Source organism: Caretta caretta, chromosome 14 (assembly GCF_965140235.1).
Source record: "Caretta caretta isolate rCarCar2 chromosome 14, rCarCar1.hap1, whole genome shotgun sequence".
Taxonomy (NCBI): domain Eukaryota; kingdom Metazoa; phylum Chordata; order Testudines; family Cheloniidae; genus Caretta; species Caretta caretta.
The window spans coordinates 36,930,271-36,957,237 of NC_134219.1; the positions used below are offsets into that span (position 1 = coordinate 36,930,271).

Consider the following 26,967-nt stretch of genomic DNA (forward strand, 5'->3'; position numbering starts at 1 on the left):
GGATGAAAACATTAAAGACTGTGAGGTGCTTAGATATTATGGTAATGGTGGGCTGATAAGAACCTTAGATTGCCAATTAACTTGTGAAGAAAATGGGTGAATTTCCACCTTATGCCCTCTCTGAACTATAAGCAAATTCACACAACCAGTTAGTTACACTCTCATTTAACCCAGTTCCAACCAACTAACTACATATTGACTATATCATTTTTATATTGAGGGTGCATTTCAAGGCCCAAAGAGCTTACAAACTAAGCCCTGGTCTCCACTACAGCGTTAGGTCACTGCAAGGTAGCTTACGTCGACCCAACTCTGTGTCTACACTAAAATTTCGCTCCCGCCGACTTAACTCACCCATTACACCGACTTAATAACTCCACCTCCACAAGAGGCATCGAGTCAATGTGGATTAAGTTAGGTCAACGCAGTGTCAGTGTAGACACTACGTTGCTTACATCAACTGTTACTGGCCTTCAGAAGCCGCTCCACAGTGACAGTACAATCAGTGTAAGCACTCCCGGTGAGGACGTGCACCACCGACACAAGGAGCAGAGTGTAAACACACCCAAGTGATGTAATTACTGCAGCGATTGTACGCTCACATAAGTTCGGACGACTTCATTTTGTAGTGTAGACGTGCCCTAAGAGGCAAAATGGAAGAGGCGGATCAATGAGACCATCAAGTGGGGAGGGAGCAACAGGGTGACAAATGTGGTAGTGATCGCAGCAAGGGTGTGCCTTTCCATATGCATCCTAGAAGAGGGGAGTTTTGAGAAGGGATGTGTGGTGATGGCTTTACAGATGTTGGTGGGGCCTGTGGAGACAGTGCAAAGACTAGGGCCTGTGGCCACAGGTGCCACCTTCCTCCTATCCCTGGGGTTGCTGAACCCCCGCTCAGCTCCAGGCCCTACCCACACTCCACCCCTTCCCCAAACCCTACCCCAACCCTGCCTCTTCCTCCCCAGTTCCACCCCCTCCCCCGAGCGGGCCCCATCCCCACTCCTCCCCCTGGAGCACCCGTGGAGTCGGTGCCTATGCCTGTGGCTGCTGGTTGTGTGCACATGGTGGTTTAATCACCACACCACTGGGGTTGAAATGCATTTGTGCACACACAGCCATCACACGGCATGGCTGTGCTTGTATTGGTGTAGTCTGGACAAAATATATGTGACTCAGCAGGGGATAAAGTGCTTAGATGCTAGCACGGTATGGAACAATGCGCTCTGGGATATCCAGTCACACAGAAAGCCAGGAGAAAGACCAGGCAAACTGGTTAGACAAGTGAGGTTTGGTGTCCCCGGCCACAGGGCACAAAAATGATTGCTGGGACAGTTATCTAACCATCTGCCAGCCTGGCCTTTGGCTAGGGGTGAAATGTCATCAGAATTATTAACCAGTGTTGCCAGCTCTCATGATTCTATCATGAGTCTCACCGTTTTTAGTGTGCAATACTCTCCCTTTTACCTGAATGGCCTGGGGGGACACCAAAAACTTTCAGACAACTTGGAAGTGCTATTTTTGAGCTGCGTTCTAGCGTAAACTGGTAGGCAGCCATGGCCCAGGTTCAGCTGGGAATAACTTTACCTGACTGGCTGCTCTCATTCCCATTCCAGGCTATCAACCAATGAATGGCAGAATTCTGCCTGTCAGCCTCTCCCCTGCCAGCCCTGTGGCTGTCCCAGATTACTTCTACTCTGCACGCTAACGCTAATGTCTACACTTAAGTCACTACAGTACTGTTTGATTGGCAGGGAGAAAGTACTCCTGGGGCAGGGACTTTTTATTGTGTGTTAGTACAGTGCCTAGCACAATGAGGTCTTGGTCCATGACCGGGGCTCCGAGGAACTGTAATAATAATAATAATCAAAAATTAATAATAGCAAGATAATAAACAGAAGGGGGAAGGGCAACAAACTTTAGCTTTGAAGGAATTACATGAAATGAGCACTAGATAGCAGCACTAGATAGCAGCAGAGGATAGGGAATGAAATGTATTGCTCTAATGCAATGTATGGTCAAAAACTTCCCCTGGGTTCTTTCTCTCCTTTCTCCTCGATTTGGGTTGCATGAATTTCCCGAGTTAAATCTGGATTCCCCCCCACCCCTTGTTTATTTTCTCTAAATCAAGCATTTATGTTCCGCTCCCTTGTGACATCCTCCGTCCCCCCTCAGTCTTGAATTATGCAGGCTGATATGATACTAAGCACGGGAAACTGTGTAAATCTGTGTAGAAGTTTGCATGGTACTCGAGGTCTCTGAGGATGATTAGGATATATGAGGCTCCGTGGGGCATGACCAGTGACAGAGGAATGGGAACATGGGGCTTGATCCAGTCCTGTGGCAATTTGCATAGCTCCCACCCAAGTTACGCAGTTTCAATGCTCTGTATTTGCTCAGCACCAGAGGAGCGTCTCAAGTTATAAACAGCTCCCCTTTCCTTCTACTGAGACAACAGATGGTGATCCAGCGGGAGGTCAGAGCCAGCAGTCAATAAATGTTGACTTAAATAGCATTTTGCACTGCTTGCTATGTAGTTGTGTTGCACTTTGACTAGACAAGAGCTACCTTACTTTTGCACTGGAAAATCTCTCTGTTGTTGCTGCTGACCTAATTCTCAAATGCGATCGATGATTTTGTGGGGTTTCCATTTTTAAGGGCCCAGTTTGAGGCACCACAAAATGTCCAGGATTTCAGAAAGTGCTAAGCTCACATCCCCTGAAAACTAAGGCCCTTTAACTCACACTAGAAATGAGGGGCACATTTTTGACTGGCTAATTAACCTTCGGAACAACTCCCACAGGCATGTGGTCAGTGCTTAATTTTGTAATGAAAGAGGTGCCAGGGCTCAAGCCATTTTCTTACATTCATAACTGATGCAGCAAGCCCAGAAGTGCTGGGGTTATGAACTGCCAAGGCTAGAAGTGCCGGGGCTCAGCACTGTCACAAATTAAGCACCAGATGTGGTGGATTCTCCATCCCTGAAGTCTTTAAATAAAGGTTTGATGTCTTTCTAAAAGCCATGCTTTGGCTCAAACTGGGAAGATGGACTTGTTGCATAAATTACTGGGTGGGGGGGTCTCTGGGTCTGTTATGCAGAAGCTCAGACTGGCCTCTAAAATCTAGGGCTCCATGACTCTGAGGTGTCTTAAATAGGGCAAGGGCACCAACAAAGTGTGTGGTGGGGAGCATCAAAAATCACAAGTCCTTTATCAGATTTTAGGACAGTTTTAGTATTTCTATGACACCTACCTCCAAAATAACCCAATGGGAATCAGGAGCTGCAGAAGTACCCTAAAAGTAGTGGGGGGCCTACAGATGCCTGAATCATGGCCCCACCCCCGCCGCACGCCACCCTCTGAGGCTCCACCCCTGCACTGCCCCTTCTCCCTGAGCCCCCTCCTTCATGCCGCCAATTCTCCCAAGGCCCAGCCCTTACACTGCCCCTTCCCCCAAGATCCTGCCCCCTGCTCGCTCCTCTCTGCCCCCTCCCGCCGTTGCTCACCCTTACAGCCGGTAAAAAGTGTGGGGCCATGGCCGCCTGGTCCCACCTATTCTGGCACCCCTGATGGGAATGTAGTGTTACACACTAAGAAGAATCAAGTTTACCACCGTGCAGACATAAATGTCAATGAGAGTTAGGCTCCTAACTCATTTATATCTTAAAAAGAAAAGGAGTACTTGTGGCACCTTAGAGACTAACAAATTTATTTGAGCATGAGCTTTCGTGAGCTACAGCTCACTTCACCGATGAAGTGTGCTGTAGTTCACGAAAGCTTATGCTCAGATAAATTTGTTAGTCTCTAAGGTGCCACAAGTACTCCTTTTCTTTTTGCGAATACAGACTAACATGGCTGCTACTCTGAAACCTGTCATTTATATCTTGTTATTAATAGCAGGCACCCACCAGTAGCTCTTGGCTTTTCTTATCATCCTTTGATTTAAATTCCAGCAATTCTTGTCTCTCTTTTTTCAGGAAATCCAACTGGCTCTGAATTTGTTCCTAGGAACAACAGGAAACATTACATTTGATTATTATTATTTGTTTTTGTTGGGGTCTTATTTGTGTTGGTGTATTTTGTTCTCAGTGCACAGAGACAACACAAGAGAAAAAACTCAGCGTTACTCACACAAACACATTCATGCAAATGAAACGATCATGTTCTCACACAAAAAGAGGCAGACCTATGCATACATACAAACAGACAGACAGACAGACATACACAGAGAAGGAACAAAGTCATTTTTCTGCATGCACACACACACAAAGAGGCAAACACACAAACACAGAGAAGAAACTCATACGCACATACGCACTAATACATTCTCACACACGCAGTATTGCTGCATTTATCAGCTGTAAATTCCATTTTAATTATCACCATTGAAGACATAAACAGAAAACTTAGCCCCGTCTCAGAAGAATCAGTGTCTGCAAAAGACCTTATTCATCCTTGGGAATTCTCCCTTGCCAAAAATAGATCGGGAGACTCTCTCTCATTTAACCCTTCGTTTTCTAACAAGGCAACTGAGTAAGTACAGTAAGTGTTTGCAGCGTCAGGCTCCTTCAATCACATGGCTTAAATTCAATATAATTAAGGGAGACTAACTGGAGCCAGCATTCTCCAACTTTCCCATAGTATGCACCACATCTTGACAGAGAGATTGTCTTCTAGACTTATGATCCTGCATCCTCCCTCCCCATTTGCAATCAGATAACATCAGGGTAGCGGTCACAGCAACTGCTTATACAGAAAGGTAATATTAGGAAAGCATTTTGTGTATTTTTAAGATGTCTTTTAGTGCAGCTGGAGAAAATGGAGAGACCAGTAGTTTATGATGTGCCAGCTCCTCAAAGAAGAGTGCTCTGTGGAAAACCTCTGAACTAGGTGATTGCTGTGTACTTTTGTGGCGTAGACCAGTGACTCTCAACCTTCCAGACCACTGTACCCCTTTCAGGAGGCTGATTTGTCTTGCACAGCCCCTAAGTTTCACCTCACTTAAAAATGACTTGCTTACAAGATCAGACCTAAAATACAGAAGTGTCACGACCTCACTATTACTGGACAATTGCTGACTTTCTCATTTTTATCATATAATTATAAAATGAATCAACTGGAATATAAATATTTTACTGACATTTCAGTGTACAGTATATACAGCAGTATAAACAGGTCATTGTCTGTAGGAAATTTTAGTTTGCACTGACTTCGCTAGTGCTTTTTATGTAGCCTGTTGTAAAACTGGGCAAATAGCTAGATGTGTTGATGTACCCCTGGAAGACCTCTGCGTACCCCCAGGGGTTTGTATACTCCTGGTTGAGAACCACTGGTGTAGCTAGATAGATGCAGTGGGGGATGTAGATGATAGAGGAGGAGAGGGAGACTTGCTAAATACAAATATAGATAGACATACAGGTCTGATGATAGACAGACAGACAGACAGACAGATAGTACCTTGTACTCCTGGGCAGCCTCCTCTACGGGCACCACAGTGTGAGGCCGGTGCTCCCGGGATCTGTCACACACCACGCAGATCGACCTCTGATCATCCCTGCAGAAGAGTTTGAACGCTTCCCTGTGTTTCTCACAGAGTCCCTCCTCCAGAGCCCCTTTCGCCCCAGGTACTGCAAACTGGCTGATGATCTCGCACATGTTGGCTAGCTGCCTGTTGGGCCTGAAGTTCTTCTGCTGGAAGATCTCCCGGCACTGAGGGCAGGGGAAATCCATCTCCAGGCCTCTCCAGCTCTTGGTGATGCAGGTTCGGCAGAAGTTGTGGCCGCACTCTATGGACACGGGGTCTTTGAAGAACTCCAGGCAGACTGAACAAGTTGCCTCGTCTTGCAGGTTCCCGGGGAGGAAGACAGCAGCCATGGCTCTTTTCCCTGAGAGCAGGAACTGATTTCACTTTAATGAATACTTGGCATGGAATGTGATGTGGGTGTTCCCATTCTGAGACAGCTGCTGTCACAGGGTCATATCTGCAGTGTCAAATTTCTTAAACTGGTAATGAGTCACTCATCAGGGCTGCAGCCAGTGGAGGAGACTCTGATGGAAAACATAGGCAGAGAGATGCCCAACCCCTCCAAACTCCAGATCCGTGTTGTGGATCTGGGTTTGATCATTCTTAGCAATAGGAGGTTGGAAGAGGATGGGATACCACTCCAGATCTGAATTCCAGAGCCAGATCTAGACCTGAATGTCATTGCTCCCTAGCGGGCCCAGCTCACAACTCTGGAGCTGAATTCTGGATCTGTGCTTCATAGCTCTTACAGGCCTCCATTCAGGATATCATTTGAGTGTCTGCTTAAGACCCATTGACTTCAGTGCTTAAGTGCTTTGCTGGTTAAGGATGCTTTCTTGAACTGCAGCTAATGACAAATGTAAGCAGGATCTGAATGAGCTCTCCCCTGTCATCTAGTAATGAGCTGTGGAGGAGGACTTCAGGAGCTGCTCTCCTTTGCATTGGCACACCCACCCTGCCTCAGTGCTCAGCAGACGGGATTGCTTTGCCCAAGCAGAGTGCCCCAGGGGTTGGTCCTAGGGCCAGTTTTGTTCAACATCTTTATTAATGATTTGGATGATGGGATGGATTGCACCCTCAGCAAGTTCGCAGATGACACTAAGGTGGGTGGGGAGGTAGATATGGTGGAGGGTAGGGATAGGGTCCAGAGTGACCTAGACAAATTGGAGGATTGGGCCAAAAGAAATCTGATGAGGTTCAACAAGGACAAGTGCAGAGTCTTGCACTTAGGACGGAAGAATCCCATGCACCGCTACAGGCTGGGGAGCGACTGGCTAAGCAGCAGTTCTGCAGAAAAGGACCTTGGGATTACAGTGGATGAGAAGCTGGATATGAGTCAGCAGTGTGCCCTCCTTGCCAAGAAGGCTAATGGCATATTGAGCGGCATTAGTAGGAGCATTGCCAGCAGATTGAGGGAAGTGATTATTCCCCTCCATTTGGCACTGGTGAGGCCACATCTGCAGTATTGCATCCAGTTTTGGGGCCACCCCACTACAGAAGGGATGTGGACAAATTGGAGAAAGTCCAGTGGAGGGCAATGAAAATGATCAGGGGGCTGGGGCACATGATTTACGAGGAGAGGCTGAGGGGACTGGGGTTATTTAGTCTGCAGAAGAGAAGAGTGAGGGGGGATTTGATAGCAGCCTTCAACTATCTGAAGAGGGGTTCCAGTGAGGATGGAGCTAGACTGTTCTCAGTAGTGGCAGATGACAGAAGAAGGAGCAATGGTCTCAAGTTGCAGTGGGGGAGGTCTAGGTTGGATATCCGGAAATACTATTTCACTAGGAGGGTGGTTAAGCACTGGAATGGGTTACCTAGGGAGGTGGTGGAATCTCCATCACCATCCTTAGAGGGTTTTAAGGCCCGGCTTGACAAAGCCCTGGCTGGGATGATTTAGTTGGGGATTGGTCCTGCTTTGAGCAGGGGGTTGGACTAGATGACCTCCTGAGGTCTCTTCCAACCCTAATCTTCTATGATTCTATGATTCTATTAAATGACCACTTCTGGCTGGGGTTGGATAACAAGTCATTTCGTTATTGGGGGAAGGGGCACTAAAGGGTGGTTATCCTTGTTGTGTGAATCAAGGGCAGTAGAACTGTGCTTGGTATACCCTGACTGAGGGACTCAACCTCAACTAAACTGAACACACTAGGCAGGGGACATAGGTGCTGAAGCCCAGTGCAATTGCAAGAGGGTGGGCATAGGTACTTGCACTGGGTGGTACTGGTGCTGACCAAGGATCTTAGGCATCATTTGATCTTTCCTCTTTCCGCTGTGTAGTAACAGAGCTGCTTAAGGCTCAACGGAAAGTCCTATAACACACCAACAGAGCTAAAATCACTGCTGTGGGACAGTGTGCATTACCATAATGGCTTCCCCCACTAACAGCTGAAGTCACTAAGAGCTCTATTAAGTGGTGGGATCACTGAAAGGGGGTCATGGCCCTCCCACTTTTTGCCATGGGCCTGCCTCCCCCTAAGTCCCCCACAGCCAGGCTGACAGCTGGAGCCTGGTTGGGCAGCATGGGGTACCATGCTGTGGACCGTCCACCTGCCTGGGGTGGAGGTGCCAAGAGCATCCCCTGGCCCATATACTTGCCCCCCATGCAGGGCAGGTGGAGGGTCCACCGTGGCTCCCCACAGCTACCTGGTCACATGGCTCTTAGCCTGGCCAGGCTGCAGCTCTGAGGCCCCATCCCCAATGGGGTCCCACAGGCTGGGGACATGGACCAGGGGCTGCTCTCAGCCCCCTCCACCGCAGGCAGGTGGAGGGTCTGCGGCTCCCAGCCTGCTCCAGCTTCTAGCTTGTCTGGGGGCAGGGGAAGGGCGGGGCCATGGTGGGAGCGGGGCCCCTGCTCCCTCCCCACTTTTGAGAAGGTTCTGCCACCAGTGGATTTTACAAGGCATCCCAGAGTGCTGAGCAGCTGGTGGAGCACGCAAGGTGCATTCTTTTCCCTTCCCCCCCAGCCGGGGTTGGGGGTGAGCTCTGCAGATGCACCTCTGAATTCTGGGTCTGCACTGACCACGGACAGCAACTGTGAGTAAGGTGCGGTGAAGGGAGGGGCATATTAAAGGAACTTTTAGTTGCTGGACTTAAGAACCTGAGGCAAAAGGACCCTGCCCAATGTACTCTGGGGTGGGTGTCTTGTTCATGGATTTATGTTTATGAATCCTTCTTGTGGCCCTCCTTTTTATTAATAGTTCCTTTTCTACTCTAGGACTGTGTGCTTGCGAGAGGGGAAGTATTGCCTCTCAGAGGCGCTCAGGGGTGGTGTGTAATTGTCCCAGGTTACTGGGTGTGGGCTCAAGCCAGTTTTGTGTCGTATTGTTGACAAGGAACCCTAGATATTGAACCCAGCCCTTGTTGCTGCTGATTTCAACTGGCAGAAGGGTCACCCAAGCAGTACGGAAATAAAAAACCCAGATCTGAATTCCATACTCAGATCTAGGCTTTTATTGTGCCTTAGTGGCAAAACTTCGGAGCCAAATTCTGCATCCAGAGTTGGGTGTGAACTCCATAAGTGGTAAATAATTCTGGCTCTGAGTTATGGAACAAAGATTTGATCTGAACTTCACAGCAGAAACAAATCTCTGGTTATGAATTCAGAAAGCTTAGATCTAATGTGGATAGAAACAAAACATCAGATCAGGACACACCTGTACAGTGGGATATGAAATCCAGATCTGATTCCAAACTTTTTAAAAGTTTGAAGACAAATGGGAGAGAGATTCAGACTGGAGGTTGGACACAAAGCCAGATCCAAACCCAAGGTTCTTATCTGATATTTAGGTTGTACGTGCTGTCCAGACTTTTGTATAATTTTGGTCATAACAGCACCAGCATGGACTCAGGGCTAAATTCTCCTCTTGGATCCTCAGAGAGGATGAGGATATGTCTGTGCTGATGAGTCTATGGGTTATAGCTGGCTATTTTCAGTGTGTCCACAAGGTGCCAATCTTTCCTTAGTTTTGCAAGAACTGCTTGGCATGAATAATGATTTAAAAGGGTATCTGGCAAAAAAAAAAAAAAAAAAAAAAGACAGTATCTGGTGGCAAAAGAACAACAACCAAAAACCCACAAATAATATTATTTCCACTGGTTTCAGAGGAACAGCCGTGTTAGTCTGTATTCGCAAAAAGAAAAGGAGTACTTGTGGCACCTTAGAGACTAACCAATTTATTTGAGCATGAGCTTTCGTGAGCTACAACTTCATCCGATGAAGTGAGCTGTAGCTCACGAAAGCTCATGCTCAAATAAATTGGTTAGTCTCTAAGGTGCCACAAGTACTCCTTTTCTTTTTATTATTTCCACTGACCAACTTCTAAAGAGCTTCCAGAATGTGTTTTATTTTGGCACAGATGCCATGAGGCTTGAATAAACATTGTTTTTCATGAAAAAATCAAAATGTTGGTTGTTTATATTTCATAGTGTTCAAAAATGGATGTCATGTTTTTGAACATTTTTGTAACACTTTTATTTATCAAATACATTTTTGAAAAAAATTCATTCACTGAAAAGCATTTTAGAGGGGAGGGGAAAGGCCAGTTTTCCTGGGGAGGAAAATAATTTGCTTGCAAAAATTGCAATGGGTTTTAGGCTGGAATGATCCAATTAATGTCAGTGATTTACTTCCCATGGGGTCCTGATAAACATCTTTCCTCTTGGTCTGTGAGAAAATCCATGTACCAGTATCTGCAGAGGACTTGAATGTGTGTGTGAAGGACTGGGGAACGGAGTTAAAATAGTTTGTCGTTAACATGCTCTCCAAGAACAAAGGCAAGAAACTTCACCCTGCTAGTTGTTTTTACTCTGTATTCCTTGATGGATGGATGGATAATCGTCTCATCCCATATGTGCCATGCAAAGATAGATAGAAAAACAGACAGACTGACAGATAATTCATCTGTCCAGATGCATCATAGAGAGGAGGAGACATTATGGCATCTTCAAAAGTCTCAGGACACCTGTCTGGCATCAGAGCACCCCTCAGTGACACTGAGACTGTTTCCTCACACAGTGCCCTCTCCTCTGTTTCCCTTCCCATCTCTTCACAATCTCTCCCCCATCCCAGCCCCCCACTCCTTTGCTTGTTCTCCCCCATCCCCCACTCCTGCCCATCACCCATGCTGTCTTCCTCTTCCCCCAGCATTTTTCTCTCCACTCCCGTCCCTTTCTCCACTTCCCTCCTTCCCCCTTGTCTGGTCTGTCCCTTGGCAGAGATTCTCAGCTGGAAGGACAGAAAGGGATCCTCTGGGGCAGAGAGATCAAACACCCAGAACCCGCCTCCCTTTCCCTACCTGTCTCCCAGCTCCATCCCCATCCAGAGGGGGGTGCTGATGAGTTTAACCCTTCCCTTGTTGCTCATTCCAGAAGGGCCAACTCTAACATATATAAAAACATCCACACTGGCTCAGACCAAAGGTCCATCTAGCCCAGTATCCTGTCTTCCGACAGTGGCCGATGCCAGGTGCCCCAGAGGGAATGAACAGAACAGGTGATCATCAAGTGATCCATCCCCTGTCACCCATTCCCAGCTTCTGGCAAACAGAGGCTAGAGACATAGGCGCCAACTGTGTGGGTGCGCTGGGGCTGGAGCACCCACAGGGAAAAATTGGTGGGTGCTCTGCATCCACCGGCAGCTCCCCACCCCATCCCCCCACCCCAGCTCACCTCTGCCTCCACTCCGCCTCGTCCCCTGAGCGCGCTGCTGGGTCCTGCTTCTCCCCCTCCCTCCCAGCGCTTGCTCTGCGAAACAGCTGTTTTGCATGGCAAGCCTGGGAGGGAGGGGAGAGGAGGCAGGGCCGAGGTGGGGATCTGGGGAGGGATCTAATAGGGACAGGGAGGGGCGGGGTTGGGGTGGCACAGGGGCGGTGCCGGGGGGGGGGCACGAGCACTCACCAGTGCTGACAAAAGTTGGTGCCTGTGACGTGGGACATCATCTCTGCCCATCCTGACTAATAGCCATTGATTGGACTGATCCTCCAGGAACTTATCTAGATATTTTTTAGACCCTGTTATAGTCTTGGCCTTTACAACATCCTCTGGCAAGGAGTTCCACAGGTTGACTGGGCTTTGTGTGAAGAAATACTTCCTTTTGTTTGTTTTAAATCTGCTGCCTATTCATTTCATTGGGTGACCCCTAGTTCTTGTGTTACAAGCAGTAAATAACACTTCCTTATTTACTTTCTCCTCACCTGTCATGATTTTACAGAACTCTATCATATCCACCCTTAGTCGTCTCTTTTCCAAGCTGAAAAGTCCCAGTTTGATTAAAGATTTCTCTTTCTAAAATGAGGTGCCCTTGTCAATCACCTGGTACAGGATAGAGCACCCCTTTCTGAGCAGCCTGTTGTGAAAGCCCCCCCCCCCCCCACCAGGGAATCAGTCCTCCCTTAGGGGATGTTTCACTTATGTGGGAACCAGGACTTAAATTCTCATAGAGTATTTCCCAGAGCCGCTTATGCCACCCCCAACATGCTATAGAAATTCTAGGGGATTGAAAATATTTACCAGAGCTCTGCTCCAGACAGCTCCATCTGAATTTAAGGCCTGGTGGGAGCTGAAAATGCTATAATGGCATGAATGCAAAGCAGGGAAGCCCAGACATTGTCCCACTGAGGGAGTACATTGCACGTCCCCTAGTGCCCAAGACCTCAAATGATATCACCTTTCATAGGAGCGCAGGAATTGACAGACCAGGTTAGACCCATGATCCATCTCGTCAGTTATTCTCCTGCTTCTGACAATGACCAGTTGCTTTAGGACTGCCCAGTAGATGGAACAAACAAATCTTTATTAAGTAAGCAGTGATCAGTTACTTACAAGTGGGAAGCAGATTGGGAAATGGGATGGTACCACCACAGTCACCTCCAGGATGAGTCAATTCATGGCTTCCTTGATCCTTTGTTATGCCAACTATATATAACTTTTTCTACTCTCTCTCCTTATACATATGGATTAGCCTCCGAGTTTTCCATTAGCTCTCTTCCCCGATTTGTTTTGTGCTAGTTCAAACTGCTCTCTTCCGCCTTTGTGCCTCTTTCACTTTCATTTGCTCACAGACATGCTTACTTGCATTTTCTTGCACGTACACAATTTTACTTGTGCTAGGATGTCAGACTGTTAGACCACGGCAGTTAAGCCTGAACATGTCTTCGCTTCCACCCAGAACAAGGTGAAAGTAATGCCCTAAAGGGCAACTATGCCCACAGAAGTTTCTCCCTGAGGTCTCCCAGTTGTATGGCTTATACCCCAAAGAATCAGAATTTATATCCCATCAATTTTTTCTTGTCTGATGTAATTGTGGATGGTCTCATTTCCTATATAAATGTCTAATCCTTTTTATAAGCTTTTGACCTCAGTGACACTTTGTGGCACTGAGTTCCACAGGCGAGCTATGGATTATGTTTAAAATATTTTCTTATTGACTTTCCATTTTTAAACTGTTTTGCCTTCCAGTTTCATACAATACCACCTGTCATGTTTGGCACTTCTCCAATGGGGAATCCTGACGTGGTCTACAAACATTAATGGATTTAGCCTCCAAACCCCTGGTATGGTAGGTGAGTATGTTATCCCTGTTTTACAGAGGGTGAAAATGAATTACAGAACACTGAAGTGATTTCACATTTGAAGGATTTATTTAGCAGTTTAAATACACACGGGTGGTGTGTGTATTTCTTCCTTGAAAGATGATCATTATTATTATTATGTATATTGCAGTAGCACCTGAGATCCAGGCCCTATTTTGCAACACACTACACAGAAGCAAAGCAACAGATAGTCCTAAATCATGAGCACACAATCTAAATAGACAGTAAATTAAGCGGAATATTCTTGTTGATTTAAGCTCTCCAGCTCCAAAAATCTGTTTGCCTCCTGTCATAATACAGAGATCGTGTTGTTATTATTGTTTATTTTTACTGTACTAGTGCCCAGAGGCCCCAGTCAGGGGCCCAGGTCCCATTGTGCTAGACGCTGTACACGCACATAACAGGCCCTGCCCTGAAGCACTTACCATCTAAGTTTAGGAAGGAGACACCACAAGTGGATACAACCAATAGATGGGGGGGGGGGAGTACAAGGCAACAGCGAGATGACTCTGATCAGTGTGCTAAGCAGCCATTACAGCATCAGACCCGCCAAGTTTAGACCTCCATAAATAAGACCAGCTGGAGAAGAAATATAGACACATGGCCAGGTTCTACTGTCAGTTACATGAGTTCAGTCCCATTGACTTCAGTGGATCATGGATTCCTAAAGGCCCTATGACTTTGGAACTAAGAAAAATGATTATGAGTAAAATGGAAAGTTAGTGGGACTTAGGTGTTATATTCATGGCATACACACGGAGAAGTTGGATCAGAACATAAATACTCTTGCTGGAAGGTTGCAACGTAACACAAATTGATTTCTTAGAATTCTGAATGATAAGACACAAAAGAACTCTGAAACAGAGAGAGACAAAGCAGGCTACAACCAAAGAGGTGCATCTCACCACACCCAGATCACATGTTTCCCTCAGAGCCCCCTAGCCTGGCTGCAGGGCCAGGCAACCCCCTCACACAAAGTGACAGCGTGTCATTTTGAACACGGTTTCCAATACTCCACATTAGGCATCTGACAGTGACACTTTGGAGCATTTTACCCCAAGCTTCATCACTCTGAGACATGATCCCTGCTTTAAAGACGACAGGAAAGCAGGTATTTTCCAGGAAGAATGGAAATATCTCTGAATCTTAAAAGAATTATAATCTGGATTTAAAAGAAACAGAAAAAAAGGCTCATGATCTGTTCCCCTTCCCTGCACTGCAGAAGAAGAGAGACAGCAAATGTAAGAGCTGAACTGATTCAGTGACACTGACCCCCACCCCTCTCAACCTTCCTCCCCTCCAGCTCAATTGCAGAAATCAGTGTTGCAGCAGGTGTAGTCATAAGTAAGGTGAGATTCGTCGGGTGCCCTCACCTTGCCGCAATTTTGCACCGAAGTGCAGTTCAGCTGGTAGTAGAGAGGTAATTTCCCTGAGGAGAGAGACAGAAAAGGGGCATGGTTAGAAAAACATACATCCACTCAGGCACAGCTTGCTATGATCAGCTGGAAGACATTATTATATACCCGTGGTGCAGGCTGTGTGCTGCACTCATTACCCCATATCACTGAGGATACTGCAGAACAGGGAGTTCAGAGGAAGGCGGATTAGATTACAGTCTAAGTACCTACATGGGGAACAAATATTTGATAATGGGCTCTTCCATCTAGCAGAGAAAAGTCTAACACAGCGGCTCTCAACATTTCCAGACTACTGTATCCCTTTCAGGAGGCTGATTTGTCTTGCCTACCCCCAAGTTTCACCTCACCTGAAAACAACTTGCTTACAAAATCAGACATAAAAATACAAAAGTGTCACAGCACATTATTACTGGAAAATTGCTGACTTTCTCATTTTTACCATATGATTATAAAATAAAGTAGTTGGGATGTAAATATTGTACTTACATTTTAGTGTATAGTACGTAGAGCTGTATAAACAAGTCATGGTCTGTATGAAATTTTAGATTGTCCTGACTTCGCTAGGCTTTTTATGACAGGTTTCAGAGGAACAGCTGTGTTAGTCTGTATTCGCAAAAAGAAAAGGAGTACTTGTGGCACCTTAGAGACTAACCAATTTATTTGAGCATGAGCTTTCGTGAGCCACAGCTCACTTCATCAGATGTGTACCGTGGAAACTGCAGCAGACTTTATATACACACAGAGAATATGAAACAATACCTCCTCCCACCCCACTGTCCTGCTGGTAATAGCTTATCTAAAGTGATCAACAGGTGGGCCATTTCCAGCACAAATCCAGGTTTTCTCACCCTCCACCCCCCCACACAAATTCACTCTCCTGCTGGTGCTAGCCCATCCAAAGTGACAACTCTTTACATAATCAAGTCGGGCTATTTCCTGCATAGATCCAGGTTTTCTCACTTCCCCCCCACCCCCATACACACACAAACTCACTCTCCTGCTGGTAATAGCTCATCTAAACTGACCACTCTCCAAGTTTAAATCCAAGTTAAACCAGAACATCTGGGGGGGGGGGGTAGGAAAAAACAAGAGGAAACAGGCTACCTTGCATAATGACTTAGCCACTCCCAGTCTCTATTTAAGCCTAAATTAATAGTATCCAATTTGCAAATGAATTCCAATTCAGCAGTTTCTCGCTGGAGTCTGGATTTGAAGTTTTTTTGTTTTAAGATAGCGACCTTCATGTCTGTGATTGCGTGACCAGAGAGATTGAAGTGTTCTCCGACTGGTTTATGAATGTTAGAATTCTTGACATCTGATTTGTGTCCATTTATTCTTTTACGTAGAGACTGTCCAGTTTGACCAATGTACATGGCAGAGGGGCATTGCTGGCACATGATGGCATATATCACATTGGTGGATGTGCAGGTGAACGAGCCTCTGATAGTGTGGCTGATGTTATTAGGCCCTGTGATGGTGTCCCCTGAATAGATATGTGGGCACAATTGGCAACGGGCTTTGTTGCAAGGATAAGTTCCTGGGTTAGTGGTTCTGTTGTGTGGTATATGGTTGTTGGTGAGTATTTGCTTCAGGTTGCGGGGCTGTCTGTAGGCAAGGACTGGCCTGTCTCCCAAGACTTGTGAGAGTGTTGGGTCATCCTTTAGGATAGGTTGTAGATCCTTAATAATGCGTTGGAGGGGTTTCAGTTGGGGGCTGAAGGTGACCGCTAGTGGCGTTCTGTTATTTTCTTTGTTAGGCCTGTCCTGTAGTAGGTAACTTCTGGGAACTCTCTGGCTCTATCAATCTGTTTCTTTACTTCTGCAGGTGGGTATTGTAGTTGTAAGAAAGCTTGACAGAGATCTTGTAGGTGTTTGTCTCTGTCTGAGGGGTTGGAGCAAATGCGGTTGTATCGCAGAGCTTGGCTGTAGACGATGGATCGTGTGGTGTGGTCAGGGTGAAAGCTGGAGGCATGCAGGTAGGAATAGCGGTCAGTAGGTTTCCGGTATAGGGTGGTGTTTATGTGGCCATTGTTTATTAGCACTGTAGTGTCCAGGAAGTGGATCTCTTGTGTGGACTGGACCAGGCTGAGGTTGGTGGTGGGATGGAAATTGTTGAAATCATGGTGGAATTCCTCAAGGGCTTCTTTTCCATGGGTCCAGATGATGAAGATGTCATCAATATAGCGCAAGTAGAGTAGGAGCTTTAGGGGACGAGAGCTGAGGAAGCGTTGTTCTAAATCAGCCATAAAAATGTTGGCATACTGTGGGGCCATGCGGGTACCCATAGCAGTGCCGCTGATCTGAAGGTATACATTGTCCCCAAATGTGAAACAGTTATGGGTAAGGACAAAGTCACAAAGTTCAGCCACCAGGTTAGCCGTGACATTATCGGGGATAGCGTTCTTGACGGCTTGTAGTCCATCTTTGTGTGGAATGTTGGTGTAGAGGGCTTCTACATCCATAGTAGCCAGGATGGTGTTATCAGGAAGATCACCGATGGATTGAAGTTTCCTCAGGAAGTCAGTGGTGTCTCGAAGGTAGCTGGGAGTGCTGGTAGCGTAGGGCCTGAGGAGGGAGTCTACATAGCCAGACAATCCTGCTGTCAGGGTGCCAATGCCTGAGATGATGGGGCGCCCAGGATTTCCAGGTTTATGGATCTTGGGTAGTAGATAGAATATCCCAGGTCGGGGTTCCAGGGGTGTGTCTGTGCGGATTTGATCTTGTGCTTTTTCAGGAAGTTTCTTGAGCAAATGCTGTAGTTGCTTTTGGTAACTCTCAGTGGGATCATAGGGTAATGGCTTGTAGAAACTCGTGTTGGAGAGCTGCCGAGCAGCCTCTTGTTCATATTCCGACCTATTCATGATGACAACTGCACCTCCTTTGTCAGCCTTTTTGATTATGATGTCAGAGTTGTTTCTGAGGCTGTGGATGGCATTGCGTTCCGCATGGCTGAGGTTATGGGGCAAGTGATGCTGCTTTTCCACAATTTCAGCCCGTGCACGTCGGTGGAAGCACTCTATGTAGAAGTCCAGTCTGCTGTTTCGACCTTCAGGAGGAGTCCATCTAGAATCCCTCTTTCTGTAGTGTTGGCAGGGAGACCTCTGTGGATTAGTATGTTGTTCAGAGGTATTTTGGAAATATTCCTTGAGACGGAGACGTCGAAAATAGGATTCTAGGTCACCACAGAACTGTATCATGTTTGTGGGGGTGGAGGGGCAGAAGGAGAGGCCCCGAGATAGAACAGCTGCTTCTGCTGGGCTGAGAATATAGTTGGATAGGTTAACAATATTGCTAGGTGGGGTGAGGGAACCATTGCTGTGGCCCCTTGTAGCATGTAGTAGTTTAGAAAGTTTAGTGTCCTTTTTCTTTTGTAGAGAAGCAAAGTGTGCATTGTAGCTTGTTGTAAAACTAGGCAAATATCTAGATGAGCTGATGTACCCCCTGGAAAACCTCTGCATAGCCCCAGGAGGTACATGTACCCCTGGTTGAGAACCACTGGTCTAACACCATCCAATGGCTGGAAATTGAAGCTAGATAAATTCAGTCTGGAAATAAGGCAAAAAATGTTAATAGTGAGAGTAATTACCCATTGGAACAACAAGGGTCATGGTGAATTCTCCATCTCTGGCAATTTTTAAATCAAGTTTGGAGGATTTTCTAAAAGAACTGCTCTAGGAATTATTTGGGGACAGGTCAGGCTAGATGATCACAACGATCCCTCCTGGCCTTGGAGTCTATGTTAGTGACATTGATGAGCGCAGGCAAAGCTACCTCACTGCATGACTCCATGCATCATCTTTTTCTGATGCAAACAGTGCCTGGTGGTACCATATAAACCCAGGGTTGTGAGTTCAATCCTTGAGGGGGCCATTTAGGGATCTGGGGCAAAAATTGAGGATTGGTCCTGCTTTGAGCAGGGGGTTGGACAAGATGATCTCCTGAGGTCCCTTCCAACTCTGATATTCTATGATTCTATGATTCTAAGATGTTGCTGGGACTCTTATACTTAATGAGTGGCAACAGGGCGGGGCCCGGGAATTTAAATGTGAATACTTTTGGAGGGGCGCATTAAACACACACACAAATGAAAGGTTTGCATGACCCTCTCCCCCTTTTCTCCCCCCACCTCTGGAGGGGACGCCCAGCAGCCAGGAGGCAACGGGTCCCTCCAGCAGTGGCACTTCCTGCAGCCCAGGGAGGGAGGAAGCAGCTGGGCGGCTGGCTGCCAGCTGAGCTCCACCTCCCCCTACAGCTGCTGCTTCTCCTTCCCTGCTGCTGGGCTCCCATCCCTGCTTTCCAGATCCCCGCTGAGGTGAGTCCGGAGCTGGCTGGAGGCAGTGGCAACAGCAGGGAAGGAGAAGCAGCAGCTATAGGAGGAGGAGGATCTTAGCTGGCAGCCAGCCGCCCTGCTGCTTCCTCCCTCCATGAGCTGCAGGAACACATGGAGATTTGGGGGGGTGCACCCCTTTGCCCCCCCTTGTGCACACCCCTCACTGGCAAATACCACTGGGTGCTTCTGTAGCATCTCCTATTCAAGAATCTCCAAGGGATTTAGGGAGCAAAATGTTGTTCTCACTTTACGCCACACAGCAGAGCTGAGCCTCAATTCTTCAAGAGAACAAAATGTCATTGAAATGTTAGATCCATTTAAAAAAAATGAATTTTTTCATGGACATGTTTATTTACCTTTCTCACTTTCTGAAGATTTCTGATAGAGCTAAAGAGAAGAAAAGAAACGGGTGTTTGTGGGGGGGAAGCCTGTTGGTTGTTCAGTAATTTTTCCACATTTTGGTTGTTGTTTTCATCGTACGTATTTCTGTATTGTCAATTTTACTCACCGGATGAGATACCTATATATATGGTATGAGTAGTTCCATTTTGCTGTGAGTAGTTTTACCGACTTTGGGATTATGAATATATATGATCTCTGAATCCTTAAAAAACAAAACAGAACAACTCTGGATTTAGAGAGAGAAAAAGAAACAAATCTTTTAAAAAAATAAATAGCATTTGAAAATTCTTCAGTGAAAAGTGACAGATTAAAAATTGTTATTTTGCGATGTTGTTACACCTGTGTTGGTCCCAGGATATTAAAGCAAGAAGGTGGATGAGGTAATATCTTTTATTGGACCAACTTCTGTTGGTGAAAGACACAAGCCAGGGCCATCCTTACCCATACGCAAAGTACGCAGCTGCATTGGGCACCAGGAAATTTGGGGCACCAAATTTCCTGGTGCCCTATGCAGCTGCGTGCTTCTCCAGCCCCTGCTCCACCCCTTCCCCAAAACCCCCGCCCCTGCTCTGCCCCCACCCCGCCTCTTCCCGCCCCTGCTCCACCCCAACATGGCCCCCCCCGACTCCACCCCTTCCCATGAGGACTGCAGTAGGGGTCGGGCCTGCACTCACCTGGCAGCGATACGTGGAGCAACCCAGCCCCAGCCCGCTCTGTGCCACCGGCTCCCAGCCTTCTCGCCGGTAAATGCTGGGGGCCAATTCCCCCTGCCCCCCAAGCCGGGACCCAGGGGAGCAGAGCAGAGTGAGCTGGGGCTGGGTCACTCCACTTCCCACCACCCCGTGAGTATGGGGTCGGGCCTGCCCTGCACTCACTGGGCAGCAGGAAGTGGAACGACCCAGCCTCAACCTGCTCTGCTCTGCCGGCTCTTGCTGGGGGGCGGTTTCCCCCCTGCCCCCAAGCCTGCTCCTGCTCCCCTGCGGAGGCCTGGGGCCACATACACACCCCTGCAGCGGGGGGTGCTTTGGGCACCAAAATGGCTAGGGACGGCCCTGACACAAGCTTTCAAGCTTCCACAACTTCGACAACCACCATCTGTCCATCAAACTCTCTCTCGAATAGTGGATCTCAATGAGGGATACGCGTACCCCTGGGGGTAAACAGAGGTCTCCCAGAGGGTACATCAACTCATCTAGATATTTGCCTAGTTTTACAACAGGCTACATAAAAAGCACTAGTGAAGTTAGTACAGACTAAAATTTCATACAGACAATGACTTATTTATATTACTGTATATATTATACACTGAAATGTAAGTATAATATTTATATTCAATTCATTTATTTAATAATTATATGGTAAAAATGAGAAAGTCAGCAATTTTTCAGTAATAGTGGCTGTGACACATTTGTATTTTTATGTCTGATTTTGCAAGCAAGTAGTTTTTAAGTGAAGTGGAACTTGGGGGTAGGCAAGACAAATCAACCTCCTGAAAGGGGTACAGTACTCTGGAAAGGTTCAGAGCCACTGATCTAGAATACTCCCGCACCAGCAACACCTTCTGCAATTAAAAATAAATATTTTGACCAGCTCTGCTACACACAGTCCCAGACAACTGTGTGTAGCAGAAAGCACAGAAAGACAAGTGACTTCTAAGTGACACAGCAAGACCTCAGGCCTGCAAAAAATACACCAATGGGCTCTACTTCATGCACAATTGATGTTGTTGTTATTATCACACCTAGAAGGCCGAGTCATGAACCATGACATCAGTGTGCCATGAGTATTTCCGTTGAGTCTGAGATTGTGGATTGAATTTGGCATTGTGGGCAATGCTTGCGAAGAAAGCAATTACTGCTTTCTTTCAACTTTCCCCCTCCCCATATCCCAGTCTGACTGTTGCTGCCCTGTCCATCAAGTCTGTGGCTGCACAACTTTTGCTACTGGGATAACCCCACTATAAGTACACAGTTCGATGTCAGTAGTCCTTGAAATCTGTACATACCAAGAGAAGCTTTAATGTTCACACATCTCTCCCTCCATCCACACGTCGTTTCACCTGATCCCTGAACGCATCCAAAGAGTAGAAACTTGCGTTTGCAGACATTGCACCGCAGAGCCTCCGCTACGTCAGATAAACAGAAGAAACAACTCAGGGCTTCATCTGACAGTGAGTGGGGTGGCATAATGGAGCATTGGCTATTGAAGTCAGTGGGTGTAGGAGCAGACCCACAGCACAAGCCCTAGTACTGCTCCAAAGAAAAACAATAGTTGGTGTGGGTGTAGACAGCATTTCACACTTCGTCCACTAGGGGGACCCATTAAGGGGGTCATCAGTTTGTTGGTCCCGGTCATCTATCTTACAGCTCTCTCTCTAGATATCTTAGGAATTTATACGGGCCCTGTTACCATACTGTCTTAATACCTCAAGTCTTTAATTCATTTATCCTCACAACACCCATACAAGGCAGGGAAGTGCTGTTTTACCAATGGGAAATAAGCCTAGAGAGACAAGAGCCTGGTCTACACTAACTAGGGATGCCAGTTTTGGTTGGATGTATTCCTGGAGGTTTCATCCCAGGACATAATCTTTATTGAAAGATTAATCTTTAGGTGTTTTATTCCAATTGTTTTCAATTGGTTTCTTTGAGTGATTCCAATATCTTTGAACAGGGGTGTGAGATATCCACACTTCAGAGGAGCGTTGTTAAGACAATGTAGACAGCGCTGGGTCAACAGAAGAATTCTCAGGGCGACCTAGCTACCGCCTCTCAGGGAGGTGGATTACCTTTGGGAGAACCCCCTCTCGTTGGCGTAGGTAGTGTCTGCACTGAAGCACTACCGTGGCACAGCTGCCGTGGCACCAGTGTAGCATTTTAAGTGTAGACAAGCTCTATAGCTGGGTCTTCCACCGTCTAAACCAGGGGTTCAGTTGGCTTAACTACATCTCTCAGGGCTGTGGACTGTTCAGTGTAGACCAGCCCTACGACCCGGAGCCTCCAAGGCAGGGATTAGATTCTGCCAGAGCTCTCCGGAGTAGAGCTTTGGTAAATATTTTCAAGACCTGAGCCCTGGCGCTTCCTGTGGAGCTGAAGCCCTGAGCCCTGGCATGCCCCCAGGGACTAAAGCCCCGAGTCCTGGAGGGCCACAGAAGCCCCAAACCTTGGCACACTCACGAGGCTAAAGCCCCAAGATACCTGCTCAGGGGTGCCAGAATGGGGTGGGCCAAGGGGCCATGGCTTGTCCACTTTTCGCCCTGGCCCCCTGCCCCTCCTCTTCTCCCTGAAGCCCAGCCCCTAGGCCAGGCCAGAAGCCAAAGCTGGGTTGGGATAAGAGCCATGTGAGCAGCTGCAGACTCTCCATCTCCCCTGGGCAGGGAGTCCGGGGGGTGGAGACATTGGCCGGGAGTTGAATAATAATAATAGAAAAGGGAATGTAGGGGTGGGTGATAGAAAGAGACAGTCTAACTCTATTCGAAGATATGCCACTAAGAAGGCAGGTGGAGGGGCCTGGGCTCCACGGCAGGGCTCAGGGGTAAGGGTGGGGGGCCCTGGAGTGGGCAAAGCATTGAGGACCCCAATCACACACACTTTTAGGAAGAATCTGTCGCCCCTGACCCTGCTCCACGACTGAAACCCGGAGCCCCAAATCTGTTGGGGGGGGGAGAATGGGGGCTCTGGGAAATACTGTATGAGAATTTACGTCCTGCTCAAAAGGTATTGGAATCAATCAATCAAAGAAAGAAAATGAAAACAATGGGAATAAGACACCTAAATACTGTTGAAGAACTGGGGCTAAGGCATGGAGAGAACATGGAACTGAACCCAAGCCAATGGACTAGCCTTTCTTTATAAGCTAAACAAACCCTTGTACTGCAGTGTCTAATAACCAACCCATTGGAAATTCATATCTGAATTCTGTTCTAGCATCTGGATGTTGTTCTTTTAAAAATTCAATTTAATTCAACTTTTGTCCTGGACTTACCTCCTGCAAAACACAAAAGAGTGGCAAGTCCCACGAAAAAAACCTTCATGTCAGCAGAGAAAGAGGCAAGATGAACCAGACAGCCTGAGTGTGCTTCAGCAGAACACCACCAGGGATATCTCCAGAACTGGCTGTGGTGGAGCAGAGTTTCAGTCTTGCTTTCTCTGATCCTGTCGGCTTATGCGGTGCCTGCCCTATTGTAGGGTGGGAAAAGTGAGTTTTAAAATTGCTTTACAGTAAAGAGTACAAATTGCCTGCTCCAGGGACCTTCTGACTTCCCCCAAGAAAAAACTCAGTGGTCATCACATTTCCAAAAAAGGTTGTGAAGGAAGCCTCCAAGGAACACACACAATAGCCGGACCTGTCTGCCTTTATATTTTCTTTCATTAACCATCTTTTTGAATAGGCTTGAAACTGAGGCTGTGACCACATGAATGTAATTAACAATCCGTGGACAATTTTTGCAACAACGGCTATTTTTCTTTTGGAGCTCTATCCCAATCGCAAATCAGCCAACAAACCATAATAAAATGCCGCTGACAAATATAATCTGGGCCCACATGTCTCATTCTGATCAGCTCCCTTTAAGAAAGATGTAGCTGAGATTCAGATTTTAAGGTGAGAAGGGATGATTGTGATCATTCTAGTCTGACCTTCAGCATAGCACAAGATATAGAGTTTCACCTACAGATTCCTTCACTGGAGGGATTTATTCTTGGCTTGGAAAAGGTCCAGAGTAGGTCAGCAAAACTGGTCAGAGTAATATGATGAGATATTTCAGGGACTAGAATTTTTTTAGCCTGATAGAGAGAAGATCTAGAGTTAGATTGGGAGTAAATCTGTTTTTCATATTTTCCTTTTAAACTAATTGCTGGTATGTTTCATTTGAGAGAAAGAAAGAAAGAAATGAATATAGTCATGAGCACATAGGGCAGAAAATACACAGATGGGTGCACTCTTCTGGCTCAGGTCCTCAGTGCTGTAAATCAGCATAGCTCCTTTGAAGTCAATGATCCTAAATTTGTTTAGGTCAACTAAGGATCTGGCCCTCCCTGTTTTGTAATCCATCTTCCCAGGGCCCATAAGTGCCCTGGCTTGAATCTTTACTTTTCTATTCAGTCATCTCTTATGATAAACACCCCCTGTTCCCTTTGGCTGAGCTCCAAGCCCTGAAGCAAACACAAAAGCCACCTTCAGTGCCAATAATGTAGCTGCTGAACTCCATGCTACAAGTAGAAAACAATGTTCTCTTATGAGTTACTGGACTTCATGCAAGACAAAGGACTTGCTAGAACCACAGGTTTCCTCTTTCTCTGGATCTACTACCAAAGAAGGGATTTTGACTACCCTAGAAATTACTAGTCTAAGCTTCTACTATTGGAGGGGACGACAGGACCTGCCAGCAAATGACCTGTCACCAGGACACATTTATAAGACCAAAGACAGGCAAGTGCATGAATGTGCAAAATGTTGGGGGTGCAGCCCATTTGAAAATTTGTATTGAGCTGGAAATGATTAAATACCTTCCACCCAACACAGGACTAAGTGCTACAAACTTTATATTAGAAGTCCTATGCTTTACCAACTGAGCTAAGCAAGCTCATATAGAACACCCTAGCTGATCCTGTACTTAAGTAGCTGCCTATGAAACATCACCTTCTGTAATAAAGGTGTGTCTTGACCTTTGGTATAAAAGCAACTCAGAACAGTCGGACCCGTGTTCTGCTTTCACTGATTTTAGAGGGTGAATCTTGTGCAGTTAATATTCTTTAAACAGGCCTAATGAAAGCTACAGGTGTTAGCTGGAGCCCAGCATAGGAAGAAGAAAGAAAGATGATGAACACTTTATGTAGAAAAGTCAAATGCAATTCAAATCTTATTGGGGGAATCTCTTACCATGCGATATCCAGCCAAGCAGCCTGCTGGCAAACTTAAGTCCGAGCGTCTGCCGTCTCACAAGATCCACCACAGCTCTACATACAAAATAATTCTGTTTGAACCAATGGTCACAGGTTGTTCAGTCCCTGGGGTGGGGGTGGGGATATTGTTTCCCTGGAACAATGCTTTCCCCCACACCCCTTGCACCTGAGTAATCATGAGCCTCACCCTCCTTTCCAGCACTGTGCTTCCCAAACACAGATAAGTTAACTCTATGTATGTCTACACTGCCGTGTAAGGCCAGGGTTAGTAGAACTCCAGTTCATAGGCGCTGACTCCGTGGGTGCTCCAGGGCTTGAGCACCCACAGAAAAAAAACAAGCGGGTGCTTAGCACCCACTGGCAGCCAAGCCCCCCCCCACCCCTCCTGCATACCATGGAACAGTTATTCAGTGGTGTGCAGGAGGCGCTGGGTGGGAGGGGGAGGACTGGGGATGAAGACCAGGGATGGGGCTGGCATTAGGGGGTAGCAAGCAGGGCAATTGCCCAGGGCCCCATGCCACAGGGGTCCCCATAAAGCTAAGTTGCTCAGGCTTTGGCTTTAGCCCCAGGTGGCAGGGCTGGAAGCCCTGGGTTTCAGCCCCACACTGCGAGGCTTCAGCTTTCTGCCCTGGGCCCCAGCAAGTCTAACACTGGCCCTGCTTTGCGGCCCCCCTGAAACCTGCTCACGGCCCCCTGGTTGAAAACCGCTGGGCTAAACCACTTGAGTGGTCATAGTCCTATAACTCCTTCTCACATTCCCCCTCCCCACATGTTCCCAAAAGGACCCGCACAATTCAATCCTGCCCACTGGGAATTCATGGGGAAAGAATCACTGAGTGACTCAGCTTACTACAGCCAAAGAACCATGGGCCATTCTCCCAGACACACAGTTGAGTGTGGACACAGTCATTTGGGTACAGATTTGCCATGTGACTAGGCTAAAACCCAAGCACCAACCACCTGGACTAACTCTGCAGTGAAGACATACCGTATGTGAGTTGATTCCTAGATCGCCCGGAAAGAACTAACCATTTGAATGGTCCTCTCTCTGCAGATCCCAGCCTTCCTGCATGCCAGGGAGTCAGTCCCCACCCTGGAGCTGGGAATACACACCTGAGGAGAAGTGGGGTAGGGATACAATGGAGACCAGGAGGATAGGCATTGTCCACCTTGAAGTTCTATTGGGGGAAAAAAATGGAGAGTTAACTTCCACTGAGCACTGTGTGCCAGGGAACTCATCCTTGAAACAATCCATTCATGGAGACAGAGGGATGGATCAGAATCAGGATGCAGGTACATGTCCTCTCTGCAGAAGACCCTGTCTTGTTTCAGATCCCCTATGGTCTTTGGGATCTGAGAGTACAGAGCCAAAGGCCATCTGGGGCTGGGGAATCCAACCTCATCCCCTGACAGAATCGTCCTAGAGAACTCAACACATGGATCCTCCATGAATATTCTGTTCTGAGCCCATCAGTCCAACTCCACCCACTTGTTGGGGAGTCACAGAGACAGAATGGGAGAAGGACTAAAGACCACCAGTATCTGCACTTACAGTAAATTGTTATTGGTGTAGGACATGCCTTCTGCCCTTGTCCCAGTTCTGCAGAGGAAGCCAAAATAATTCAAAGGTTCCTTTTTCTCTATGGTATGTTCTGACACCAAACACAGAGATCAGTTCAATCCTGTGTTCCAAAAAAAGGAACGCCAGCCATGCAGTGTTCTGTCCTTTTGAAAACCAGGGATACAATATATATATATTTAAAAAAAACCCCCTCCTAATAATGTGGGTTATACCAGACCTTT

At 47.0% G+C, this 26,967-nt stretch overlaps 3 protein-coding genes across 8 annotated transcripts in view; 1 reads left to right on the forward strand and 2 right to left on the reverse strand.

Annotated features, from left to right (window-relative positions):
- Nucleotides 1–12,536, reverse strand: part of TRIM7 (tripartite motif containing 7) — a 29,018-nt gene extending 16,482 nt beyond the window's left edge. For 3 of the 5 annotated variants that reach the window (XM_075119453.1, XM_075119456.1, XM_075119455.1), the window contains exons 1-3: nt 12,343–12,536; nt 5,454–6,044; nt 3,905–4,000 (exon numbers count right to left, since the gene is read on the reverse strand). In XM_075119453.1, coding sequence (XP_074975554.1) covers nt 3,905–4,000; nt 5,454–5,870 — 513 coding nt within the window. In that variant the 5' untranslated portion in view covers nt 5,871–6,044; nt 12,343–12,536. The remainder of the gene's footprint in view (nt 1–3,904; nt 4,001–5,453; nt 6,045–12,342) is intronic. The other 2 variants (XM_048819103.2, XM_075119454.1) reach the window with 2 other exon arrangements.
- The window catches only part of LOC125621822 (olfactory receptor 11A1), a 109,862-nt gene that overhangs the window by 27,317 nt on the left and 55,578 nt on the right, over nt 1–26,967 (forward strand). Inside the window, exon 3 of the mRNA XM_048819165.2 lies at nt 12,979–13,082. The gene's annotated coding sequence lies outside the window, so the exon portion shown is untranslated. The remainder of the gene's footprint in view (nt 1–12,978; nt 13,083–26,967) is intronic.
- LOC125621847 (lymphocyte antigen 6 complex locus protein G6c-like) lies at nt 13,133–25,201 on the reverse strand. Of its 2 annotated transcripts, XM_075119463.1 has the most exons (4): nt 25,142–25,201; nt 23,246–23,439; nt 21,267–21,386; nt 13,133–14,541 (listed from the first exon to the last, which is right to left on the reverse strand). In XM_075119463.1, exons 2-4 carry the CDS (start codon nt 23,292–23,294, stop codon nt 14,417–14,419), a joined length of 294 nt encoding a protein of 97 aa, XP_074975564.1. In that variant the 5' UTR covers nt 23,295–23,439; nt 25,142–25,201; the 3' UTR covers nt 13,133–14,416. The 2 variants fall into 2 exon arrangements, with proteins under 2 accessions (XP_074975564.1, XP_048675164.1); XM_048819207.2 differs by lacking the exon at nt 25,142–25,201 and having other exon boundaries at nt 23,246–23,552.

Coding starts and splice junctions, on each gene's coding strand:
- LOC125621847 (XM_075119463.1), bottom strand. CDS start 23,294: ATGAAGGTTTTTTTCGTGGGACTTGCCACTCTTTTGTGTTTTGCAGGA. Junction 21,387..23,245: donor TCTTTTGTGTTTTGCAGGAG/GTAAGTCCAGGA, acceptor TATCTGACGTAG/CGGAGGCTCTGCGGTGCAAT. Junction 14,542..21,266: donor GAACATTAAAGCTTCTCTTG/GTATGTACAGAT, acceptor CTCTCTCCTCAG/GGAAATTACCTCTCTACTAC.